This window comes from Gorilla gorilla, chromosome 1 (genome assembly GCF_029281585.2).
Source record: "Gorilla gorilla gorilla isolate KB3781 chromosome 1, NHGRI_mGorGor1-v2.1_pri, whole genome shotgun sequence".
In the NCBI taxonomy this organism is placed as follows: domain Eukaryota; kingdom Metazoa; phylum Chordata; class Mammalia; order Primates; family Hominidae; genus Gorilla; species Gorilla gorilla.
Window position 1 is genome coordinate 234,089,139 of NC_073224.2, and position 12,080 is coordinate 234,101,218.

General features: G+C 49.0%; 1 protein-coding gene across 4 annotated transcripts in view; it reads left to right on the forward strand.

The window, feature by feature from the left end:
• Window positions 1-10,081, forward strand: part of NOL9 (nucleolar protein 9) — a 33,947-nt gene extending 23,866 nt beyond the window's left edge. For all 4 annotated transcript variants that reach the window (XM_031002654.3, XM_055383196.2, XM_019010485.3 and 1 more), the window contains 3 exons: window positions 2,272-2,449; window positions 4,619-4,752; window positions 5,445-10,081. In XM_031002654.3, coding sequence (XP_030858514.1) covers window positions 2,272-2,449; window positions 4,619-4,752; window positions 5,445-5,594 — 462 coding nt within the window. In that variant the 3' untranslated portion in view covers window positions 5,595-10,081. The remainder of the gene's footprint in view (window positions 1-2,271; window positions 2,450-4,618; window positions 4,753-5,444) is intronic.
• Window positions 10,082-12,080: the final 1,999 nt, after the last annotated feature.

A 12,080-nucleotide genomic window follows, 5' to 3' on the forward strand; every position in this document is an offset into this window, starting at 1 on the left:
AGATCGGGACCATCCTGGCTAACACAGTGAAACCCCCTCTCTATTAAAAATACAAAAAATTAGCCAGGCATGGTGGCACGTGCCTATAGTCCCAGCTATTCAGGAGGCTGAGGCAGGAGAATCGCTTGAACCCAGGAGGCGGAGGTTGCAGTGATCTGAGATCACGACACTGCACTCCAGCCTGGGTGACAGAGCGAGATGCCGACTTAAAAGAAAAAAAAAAAGAAGTACTTCACATTACTGTCGTCAAAAGTAGATTCCACCACCAGAGTATTTGCAACTTGGAATCCAGGCTGCTAATAATTGTTTTGGGAGGAAAGCATGATAGTGTTAGGATTCGGGATGATGAAAAAACAAAACTAGCGGCAGGTAGCACTTCTGAAATGCTTACTCTGTGCAGTACTCTGTTCTAAGCCTGTGTAACTCCACTACTTACCGTGGTCCTGTTATTATCCCCATTTTACAGATGGTAAAACCAAGGCCAGGGACTGGGAGTCAGCTTGCCCAAAATGGTGTAGTCAAAGTTGAGGCTAGGACTGAAGCCGCAGGACGCCCGACTCTGAGCCCAGGTCTGTGCTCTGCCGCACAGCATGTCCGGTTTTGAGCGCTTGCTCCGTGCCAGGCACTCTGCCAAGCATGGAGGGGCTCAGTGACTTCATGGCCACCCTGTGAGAGAAAGGCTAAGACGTGCTTCATTTACAGCTTTGAGCATTGGGCATTGTCAGGTGGAAGCATTTGCCTTAGGTCACATAGGCTGAAGCGGCAGACCTGGGCAGCAAGGATATGTTTCTTGGGCCCGATGGTGGCGTGGGCTCCAGGCCTCTGAGTTACCTCCCCTGGAGAGTCTAAGTCACTTTGCTAATGGGGTTTTAGTTTATGGGTCATTTATTCACCTGGAGATGCTCTTTAAGTGAATGTGAAATTTGTCTGCCAATACTTAAATCTGTCTTGTATTACTTCACATTTATTTATTTATTTATCTTTTTGAGGTGGAATTTCACTCTTGTTGCCCATGCCAGAGTGCAATGCCACGTGCTTGGCTCACTGCAACCTCCGCCTCCCGGGTTCAAGCGATTCTCCTGCGTCGGCCTCCCGAGTAGTTGGGATTACAGGCGCATGCCACCACGCCCAGCTAATCTTTTGTATTTTTAGTAGAAACGGGGTTTCACCATGTTAGCCAGGCTGGTCTCAAACTCCTGACCTCAGATGATCCACCCGCCTCAGTCTCCCAAAGTGCTGGGATTACAGGCGTGTCCTCTGCACCCGGCCCACATTTATTTTTTAAATTTAAATGTTTTTTGTTTCTTTTTTTTTTGGAGACAGAGTCTCTCTCTTTCACCCAGGCTGAAGTGCAGTGGCACAATCTTGGCTCACTGTAATCTCCGCTTCGTGGGTTCAAGTGATTCTCAATTCTAGTACCTCAGCCTCCCAAGTAGCTAAGACTAAAGGCATGCGCCACCACACTTGGCTAAATTTTTGTATTTTATTTATTTATTTATTATTTTTAATTTTTGTTTTTGAGATGGAGTCTTGGTCTGTCATTCAAGCTGGAGTGCAGTGGCACGATCTCAGCTCACTGCAACCTCCGCCTCCTGGGTTTAAGTGAGTCTTGTGCCTCAGCCTCCCAAGTAGCTGGGACTACAGGCACACACCACCATCCCTGGCTAATTTTTGTATTTTTAGTAGAGACAGGGTTTCGCCATGTTGGCCAGGCTGGTCTCAAATTCCTGACCTCAAGTGATCAACCCACCTTGGCCTCCCAATGGGTTGAGATTACAGGCGTGAGCCACTGCGCCCAGCCTAAAGAATTTTTTATTTTATTTTTTATTTTTATTTTTTATTTATTTTTTTTTTTGAGACCGAGTCTTGCTCTATCGCCCAGGCTGGAGTGCGGTGGCACAATCTCCGCTCACTGCAACCTCCGCCTCCCAGGTTCAAGCGATTCTTCTGCCTTAGCCTCCCGAGTAGCTGGGATTACAGGCGCCCGCCACCATGCCTGGCTAATTTTGTGTTTTTTGTAGAGACAAGGTTTCACCATGTTGATCAGGCTGGTCTTGAACTCCTGACCTCGTGATCCGCCCGCGTCGGCCTCCCATAGTGCTGGGATTACATGCGTGAGCCACTGTGCCTGGCTATTTTTATTCTTCAGAGATACTTTTGAGTAGGCACTTCGGCAGACCTATCTTTAGATAGCTGGTTAATCTAGTTGTAGAAATTAAGTGGTCTTTCAAAGTAGCAATGAATAGAGTGAGATGCAAATTCATTTTCCAGGTCCCTTTCAATGCAGTCGCACTCCGGATTACCCACTCTGATGTCGCCCCTACCCATATACTATATGCTGTGAATGCCAGCTGGGTTGGTCTTTGCAAGATCCAGGATGACGTCAGAGGATACACGAATGGGCCCATCCTGCTTGCCCAGACTCCAATCTGTGACTGCTTGGGCTTTGGTGAGTCTGAGAGTAAAACATATCCATAAACCTACAGAAAAGGATCCACTGCTTCAACTGTAGATGACTGGTCTTGACCTTGGAGCTGTGTCTAAGCTACAGAGGTCAGAGAACCCCCCTCATCTATATAGCACGCCTTAGGGGCTGGAGGCCAGGAAGGAAGCAGCTATTTCTCTGCTTCATCTGCCAGCTCCTGTAAATGTAGGCTTCCCAAGGGCCTGGGCTTGGCCCTCTTCTTGCTCGACACTTCTCCGCTAGGCTGTCTCAGTCACTGCTGGGTTCTAAATCCATCTTAGGCGCTGCCTTTTTGCAGCGTCCTCCAGCACAGCTGCTCATCTGCATTCCAAACCCACCTTGTCGGTGTGCATCTTCACTTGAGTGCCTGGCTGGCGTGCAGACCTGGGACCCCCAGGACCCTCCTGCCCTCACCCTCTCCTCCTTGCCCCAGGCTCGTACTTGGTCCATTGGAAGATTCACTCTGACATCCAGGTCAGACCCTGGCCCCTCCTTGGCATCCCCTAGCCTTCATTTGGTACTTTCAGCCCATTAGATGGTCTGGTGGCTTCTCTCTTCAAAATATGTCAGCTTCTTCCACCTCTTCTCAGCATGCTAGTCAGCCATCGGCATCTACTGAAAAGTTTCTTAACTGAACTCTCCACTTCCTCCCTTAAAATTCATCCCTACAGCCAGGAATGACCTGAACCCAGGCGCAATTGTGCCACAGCCTGGCACTTCGCATCACTCAGATCCAGGGTCTGGACCAGGGCTCGAAGTGCCCAGCGGGATTGGATCCCCACTTCCTTGACCTGCCCTGGTTTCCTGAGGTCAATAAATTTGGAGTTTTGGAAGGGTGCTGGAGCTAAGTAGTCCCAAATTAGCAAAGTCCTCAAATGCACATTTCAGATTTGGACAACACTGTATTTCTCAAAAGCATTTTCATAGACCATAAAGGAGGAACAGTGATATCAGGTTGTCTTCTGTATGTTCCTTAGTGGTGGATTTTCCCCCTGGCCTGTACTCACCAACAATCAAGGACTTTTTTTTTTTTTTTTTTTTTTTCCGAGACGGAGTCTTGCTCTGTCGCCCAGGCTGGAGTGCAATGGTGTGATCTCCGTTCACTGCAACCTCCGCCTCCCAGGTTCAAACGATTCTTCTGTCTCAGCCTCCTGAGTAGCTGGGATTACGGGCATGCGTCACCACGCCCAGCTAATTTTGTATTTTTAGTACAGATGGGGTTTCACCATGTTGGTCAGCCTGGTCTTGAACTCCTGACCTTGTGATCTGCCCACCTCGGCCTCCCAGAGTGCTGAGATTACAGGCATGAGCCACTGTGCCCAGGCTGTTTTTTTTGTTTTTTGTTTTTTTTTTTTTGAGACAAAGTCTCTCCCTGTCTATTTGGGCTCACTGCAACCTCTGCCTCCCGAGTTCAAGTGATTCTTGTGTCTCAGACTCCCGAGTAGCTGGTATTACAGGTGCACACCACCATGCCCAGCTGATTTTTGTGATTTTAGTAGAGATGGGGTTTCACCATGTTGGCCAGGCTGGTCGCAAACTCCTGACCTCATTCGATGCACCCGCCTCAGCCTCCACAGTGCTGGGATTACAGGCATAGCCACCGCAGCTGGCCCAATCTAGGACTTTTGCACGTAGACCATTTTGGTTCCTCGTGGCTGAACACAGGGAAGGTACGAACTGTCCCAATGTTCAAGGACTCCATCTCTTGACTCTTTGTATTTTTTTTTTTTTTTTTTTTTGAGACAGTCTCACTCTGTCACCCAGGCTGGAGTACAGTGGCGCCATCTCGGCTCACTGCAAGCTCCACCTCCCGGGTTCAAGCTATTCTCCTGTCTCGGCCTCCCGAGTAGCTGGGACTGCAGGCGCCCACCACTACGCCCGGCTAATTTTTTGTATTGTTAGTGGAGACAGGGTTTCACTGTGTTGCCCAAGCTGGTCTGGAACTCCTGATCTCAGGTAGTCCACCCGCCTCGGCCTCCCAGAGTGCTGGGATTACAGGCGTGAGCCACTGCACCTGGCCAGCTCTTTGTATTTTCAAAACAAAACAGAGTTGATATCAAGACTTATGTTCAAAACCATTCTGCAGTTTCTAACGGTGGAGAGGTTTGATGTTTTCCAAAAGGGTGATTTTTGTGTTGTGCGCGTGTCTTGAAGGCATCTGTAGAGGCATTGACATGGAGAAGCGGCTGTACCACATCCTCACCCCTGTGCCCCCGGAAGAGCTAAGGACCGTGAATTGTCTGCTTGTTGGAGCTATTGCCGTTCCGCATTGTGTCCTTAAGTGCCAGGTGAGCCTTCCCCCGGGCACAGCCCTGGAAGGAGCCTACTCAGGTCCACAGAAGTGAAGAGCTGAAGTAGGGTCAGGGGTCATGGGAATGGGTGATCTGGGAAACCTATACTTTGTTGTAGATCCTGAGTGAGCCAAGACGGTGTCAGGGCTGCCTCCAAGGCCTGAGACTATGAATCACTGTCACTCGTGGTGTCAGTGTCGCGATCTGGGCTCACTGCAACCCGTGGTGGAGCCTTTACATAGGAGTAGGTTGTGTTGGAGCGAGCAGAGGCCCTCCCAGGTTTGTCCTCCTGAGGACAGTCTTCAGAGGCATCACGGGACCAGGTCAAGGCGTCTGTGTGCCCCAGAGCCAGCCACAGGGGCTGCGAGTGGGCTCTGGGAACGGGGGATGTTCCTACCATTCTCATCCTCCGGTGTCCCTCATTTGAAAGGGACGCACACTGCACCCCCACTCTGCCTCACGCTGTTTGCTGTGTTGATGGAATGGGACAGAAGGGAGGCCTTGGCACGTTTGTTACCGAGCCAGTTGATTAAAGGGGGCTCTGAAGGAAGGGATCAAATGCCTTAAAAGTGAGAAGTCCCCACCCAGACCGTCACCATGACACTGCCTTCTAGGTGTGAGAGAGCACTGTAAACCTCTCTGGGCTGGACCTGGAGTGTTTCCATGCATTCTCTGTGTTTCCATTTCAGCGTGGGATCGAAGGGACAGTACCTTATGTCACAACGGATTACAATTTTAAACTTCCTGGAGCATCAGAGAAAATTGGAGCAAGAGAACCTGAGGAGGCACATAAAGAGAAACCATACCGAAGACCTAAGTTCTGTCGAAAAATGAAGTGATGCTCGCGTTTTTAATAAGGGAAGAAACTTTCCTACCAGAAAGCTTTGTCTCAAGCCTGACCACAAGAGATATGATGGAGTTTCATGGCCATGAATGGTGCCCTTATTAGCAACAGTGTTTTTTGTGTAATTCGTGAATGTCGTATAGTAGTCTTAAGTTTCTCTTTTAAAGCTGCATGAGCTAGAATTTGTTCTAGTCTTCTGTGTGATACTCATACTTGCTGTCCAGAGGGAGTAAAACAGCAGAGAACAGTTTGTGTGCCATTAAAACAGAGATTCCTCAGAAAGTTCTTCAAGGACCTGGTTATTAGAATCAGGATAAAAATAAGGAAACTGGGGCCATAACAATGTACTGAGAAGGAAGGAAGAAGGCCGACCTGCAGGATCTCAAGCATAATGGATACAAGGGCTCGCCATGAGCCTTGCCTGAGCCACATGCAGAGCTGGGGTCCAGCGGTCTGCTTCCTTGGAGCCAGTGTGGATGGTTACAGCCCATCCATTTGGTGCAGTTGTACTTGGTCTGTTATATTCAATCAAGATTTAATAGATAGGGCTGGGCATGGTGGCTCATGCACACCTGTAATCCTAGCACTTTGGGAGGCTGAGGCGGGAGGATTGCTTGAGCCTCGGAGTTCCAGGCTGGAGTACACCAACTACTCCAGCCTGAGCGACACAGTAAGACCTTACCTTTTAAAAAAGAAAAGAAAAATTTAAACGGGTTTGATAGATATAAATTTGGACCCAAGAGCCCTTCCTTTTTTTTAATCCTGAGGTTTTATGCTGAGGAAATTTCTTTCAAATCTGGAAAACCTCGGGGCCAGGCGCGGTGGCTCACGCCTGTAATTCCAGCACTTTGGGAGGCCGAGGCAGGCGGTTCACGAGGTCAGGAGATCGAGACCATCCTGGCTAACACAGTGAAACTCCGTCTCTACTGAAAATACAAAAAACTAGCTGGGCGTGGTGGTGGGCGCCTATAGTCCCAGCTACTGAGGAGGCTGAGGCAGGAGAATGGCATGAACCCAGGAGGCGGAGCTTGCAGTGAGCCGAGATCACGCCACTGCACTCCAGCCTGGGCGACGAGAGCAAGACTCCATCTCAAAAAAAAAAAAAAAAAAAATCTGGAAAACCTCTTCTGGGGGCTCTTAAAAAGTAGATTTGTCCAAATTGACTTCTGATCTGAGGCCAGAGACAACCACAGGGCAGAGCTGGAGACTGGGCTGTTTTGAAGGAAGAAGGACTGGCAGACCAGCTCTTGGGAAAGCTCCATTTTTGCCTGTGGGAGGCTGGACCTGAACTTGCACCTATGAACAACCCTGCCATTTAGAGCTTTTTTCTGGGGGTGCTGGCGGCTGGTGACCAGACTGCCATTCTCCATGTTCTCCCTGGTGCTTCCGACTCTGTCCTCTAGGTTGGAAGTGGTTTGTGTAAACGGGTGATGGGACCAGGTCACATCATTTTTGCATTTAAGACAGCAGGATACTTCCTGGGGCTGAGGTTCAAACTGGTATTGTGACCGCCGCTTTGACAGAATTCCATCTTCCCAGCATGATCACATTGTAAGACTATTAGGATGTGTGGGTTTTAACACTTATATACACTTGCATACAACTGTTGGTTATCATTGTCTTTAGTATTTTACAGTGGCCCCTCAGCACCTCTTAGACCCAACAGCAAAGGACTTAAAATAAGCACAGGAAACCTTGCTATGGTGATTAGTTTTGATACCTTTGAGACAATTGAGTCTAGCTTCTTAGTTGCCCCTTATTTATGTTGAAATCTGGCTCATTCATACGATGTTTTACTGTGCTGGCCTCGTAAAGAATTTTAAGACAATCCATCACCACCAACGTTTTGCCTTTCTCCACTTCCGTGTATCTTACAGTTATACTCACTGGAGGTCATTTGCAGCAAGTCTCTGGAAGAATGAAACTGGTGCCCTGTAATTGCATTTGCATTCAATCTAGGTTTGCCTTCAGGCTTTAAATGCGGCCTGTATGAAGGTCAAGTCTTTTTCTTCAGTCCCTATCAGTAAAGAAAAATCGTTGCCTCTAGAGGGAGCTATCAGCTGTGGGTCAGGTGGCTGTACTGGGGCTAGAGTTGGCCCAGGAAGCTGTACAGGGTTTAGGGAAGGAGGTTTGGAGACCGGGAGCCAAGGCCTCTGTCAGCTCTAGCTTGTGCCGGTCAGACCTGCAGCAGCACCATTCTCCAGGATGAAGATTCATCCCATTATTGATGGCAGTGGCCTTTTTATCCTTTTTTTTTTTTTTTTTTTTTTTGAGATGGAGTTTCGCTCTTGTTGCCCAGGTTGGAGTGCAGTGGCGCAATCTGGGCTCACTGCCACCTCCGCCTCCCGGGTTCAAGTGATTCCCTTGCCTCAACCTCCCGAGTAGCTGGGATTACAGGCATGAGCCACCACGCCTGGCTGATTTTCTATTTTTAGTAGAGAAGGGGTTTCACCATGTTGGCCAGGCTGGTTTCGAACTCCTGTCCTCAGGTGATCCACCTGCCTTGGCCTCCCAAAGTGTTGGGATTACAGGCATGAGCCACCGCACCCAGCTGGTGGCAGTGGCTTTAAGGGCATTTAGAGGAAGGACAAGATTGGACTTTTTATCATTTCCACAGTCTGTTATGGGTCAGATTAGGTAGTAAGGAGTTCTCCATTGGAGCTATTCTTTTTTTTTTTGAGACGGAGTCTCGCTCTGTCACCCAGGCTGGGGTGCAGTGGCACGACCTTGGCTCACTACAGCCTCTCCCCTCCTGGGTTCAAGTGATTCTTCTGCCTCAGCCTCCCAAGTAGCTGGGATTACAGGCGAGCGCCACCATGCCTGGCTAATTTTTATATTTTTAGTAGAGATAGGGTTTCACCGTATTGTCTAGGCTGGTCTCGATCTCCTGACCTTGTGATCTGCTTGCCTCGGCCTCCCAAAGTGCTGAAGCAATTTTTTTTTTTTTTTTTTTTTGAGACAGAGTCTAGCTCTGTCGCCCAGGCTGAAGTGCAGTGGAGTGATCTCGGCTCACTGCAACTTCCGCCTCCCAGGTTTAAGTGATTCTCCTGCCTCAGCCTCCTGAGTAGCTGGGATTACAGGCGTGTGCCACCACGCCCAGCTAATTTTTGTATTTTTAGTAGAGACAGGGTTTCACCATGTTGGTCAGGCTGGTCTCGAACTCCTGGCCTCGTGATCCGCCCTCCTTGGCCTCCGAAAGTGCTGGGATTACAGGCGTGAGCCACTGCGCCTGGCCTGAAGCTATTCTTTACAAAAGCTCTTAGTTTTTTTTTTTGTTTTTTTTTTTTGCGACGGACTGTCGCCAAGGCTGGAGTGCAGTGGCCTGATCTCAGGTCACTGCAACCTCTGCCTCCTGGGTTCAAGCGATTCTCCTGCTTCAGCCTCCCAAGTAGCTGGGATTACAGGCGCCTGCCACCACACCCGGCTAATTTTTGTATTTTAAGTAGAGATGGCGTTTCACTTTATTGGTCAGGCTGGTCTCGAACTTCCAACCTCAGGGGATCCGCCTGCCTCGGCCTCCCAAGGTGTTGGGATTACAGGCATAAGCCACTGTGCCTGGGCCTCTTAGTAATTTTTGTATGTAATTTTCAGAGTATCCGGGATTACAGGCGCCCGCCACTAAACTAGCTAATTTTTTTTGTATTTCTAGTAGAGATGGGGTTTTACTATGTTGGCTAGGCTGGTCTCGAGCTCCTGACCTTGTGATCCGTCCACCTTGGCCTCCCAAAGTGCTGGGATTACAGGCGTGAGCCACCGTGCCCGGCCTAGGTCATTTGTTTTTGGGTTTGGATGGCAAGATCATGGATAAGACAGCAGGCTTTGATTATAGAGCTCTGAGTTCAAATCCTGGCTCTACCACTTGTCAGTGGTGTAACTTGGAGGAAGATGCTTAGCCTGAGCCTGTTTTGTGTTTTGAAGATTGGGTAGTTGTCCTTCCTTCAGTGTTCCTGGGTGAGGAGTAAGTGAAGTCATGTCTATAAGAGATGTAGCACAGTCTCCGGCATGTAGAAACGGTCAGTAACTCCTAGTGTGTGGCTAGCCTCTGATTAGATGGTAAACTCAGGAGGCTGGCACCACGGCTGTGCTACTCACGGTCATGCTGGAGGGATGCAGAAACTAAATGAATCCGCAGCTACTTACTCATCTTGCCTCTGGCAGGTTCACCTTAAAATTGTTGCTACCAAGCTTCCTGTGGTCAAAGAGCCCTTGAGGAAGCAAGCTCCACGGCTACCATAGATAACCCATTCCTGAAAGTTTTTCATAAACCCCCACTTGTTGCTTTTAAAATTTTATAAGCAGCTTACACATGTAGAAAATGATCCTCCAGCCCACCACCACATAGTAATCACTGACACTGTGAGGTGTCTCAGCTGGGGTTCTGCTGTGTGTGTGTGTATTTTACAAAATATGTATGGTTTCTGTTCAGCTCTTTTCAGTTAACAGATGAACTTTTGTATCATTAAATATTTTTGAGAACATGAATTTAGTTGTTGTGTAATTTTATGTAGATAGGTCATTTTATTCCAGGCAATCACTTAAATGCTTAGAAGAAACTATAGTGAAAAAACACTGGGAGGAAAACAAATGTTGAAAGGCGGTTAATGAAGTCTGGAGACTCCAGCAAATGCTTGTGATGTGTTTGTTTGTTTGTTTGTTTGTTTTGTTGTGCCCTTTTTTTTCTTTTTGAGACAGAGTCTCTTTTGCCCAGGCTGGAGTGCGATGGTGCAATCTCGGCTCACTGCAATTTCCACCTCCCAGATTCAAGCGATTCTCCTGCCTCAGCCTCCCGAGTAGCTGGGACGACAGGCAGGCACCACCACACCCAGCTCATTTTTGTATTTTTACTAGAGAGCGGGTTTCACCATATTGGCCAGGCTGGTCTTAAACTGACCTCAGGTGATCCACCCGCCTCGGCCTCCCAAAGTGCTGGGATTACAGGTGAGCCACTGTGCCTGGCCTGTTTTGTTGTTGTTTTTAACCATTGAAGTATTGAGTGCAATGGGAGTTTATTTTTTCAGTATTTTTAATTTTTATTTGTCACTGACTTGAAGCTCAAGTGGGAGTTTAATTTTCCTGTCTTGGTTCATATGTAAGTAAAGAGGGGATGTTGCATTCTTTCTGGACTGTCTTTGGGAGTGTATTAGAAGGAAACAGGGCTTTGCTCCTGGAAGAGTTCAAGTTTTAAAAAACTAAAATGACTCATGCCTGTAATCCCAGCACCTTGGAAGGCTGAGGCAGGAGGATCACTTGAGGCCAAGAGTTTGAGATCAGCCTGGTCAACATAGTGAGACACCATCTACTTAAAAGCAAAAAAAACCTGAAACAAACCCCCACCTAGTGCTGTGCCGATAAAACTGCCTCTCGGCAGTGAGGACTCAGCCCTTGTCTTCCCACACCTCATAGGGTTGGGCCTAGCAGAGAGAGATTTGGCTGACAAGCCCAGCCTGAACAGTGGCTAAAATAAATATGGGGGCCATCTATGCAGTAAGTGGGGAAGCCTACGTGATGTTCAGGGCCTTTTCAGAAAGACCTTGCTAAGTTAAGTATTCCCAAGGCTTTGCCAGGAAGAGCGGTAGCCCCCGAGTTGGGGGCAGCAGGTCCAGTCTGCAGTGCCAGGAGCTGAGCAAGCAAAGTCTTGCGAATCAGCAGAGTTGAGCTGGGCAGACATGTGCTGGGCTGGGAAGCCAAGGGTAGCTATGGTAACCGGCCCTGAGGCGGCTGCGGTGCTCTGCAGACTGGCTTGGGTTTTTCTAATGTTTTGAGGCTCACTTGATCTCCCGCTGTGACCAGCCCCTCTCTGCCTGGCAGGGGAAAGCCACCAAACTAAGGCCTTCCTGGTAGCCAAGGAGCCCAACAGAGGGCTGCTGCTGGCTGCTGGGATTGCAGAGGCCGGGGTCTCTGTGGTGTTGCTTTCCTGGAAAGGAGGGACGGCACCTCCAGGGCAGCCAGCAGTGTGGGAGCCCATTCCAGGGCGCGAATGGGCACTCGGGAATGGAAAATCCAAGAAGGAACCAACCACCAACAAGGAAATGCAGTGTGAGCGGCGGCTGCGAAGTCTGTGCCTTCAAATATACAGCGCCCAGGGGACCTGTGTTGGACGGGGAGCAAATTGGCAGGGCTGAGAGCGCCTTGGTTTTCTGTGCAGACAGGTCCAGCTGCAGAAATTAAGACTGGGGCTGAGTCGGGGAGAAGCCTTCCATGTTGAGACGGCAACTGGGCAAAGCAGGACGGAGACCTGTGTGTCTGATTAGAGAGGCCTGTGGCATTGGCATGTGGCTGGAGGTCCAGGCAGGGTGCCACCACCGCAGAGGTCAAACATGAATTCAGTCCTGACAAAACATGGGTCTCCACCTCAAAGCTGGCTCAGCCTTTGTTCAGGAACTGGTGAGTATGTTTTCTATCTCTTTTGTCTAGAAAGGAGGTTTGAGGACACAGAGTGAAAGGAGGGGCTTTGCAGGTGTTGGAGGGCTCCAAGGACTCA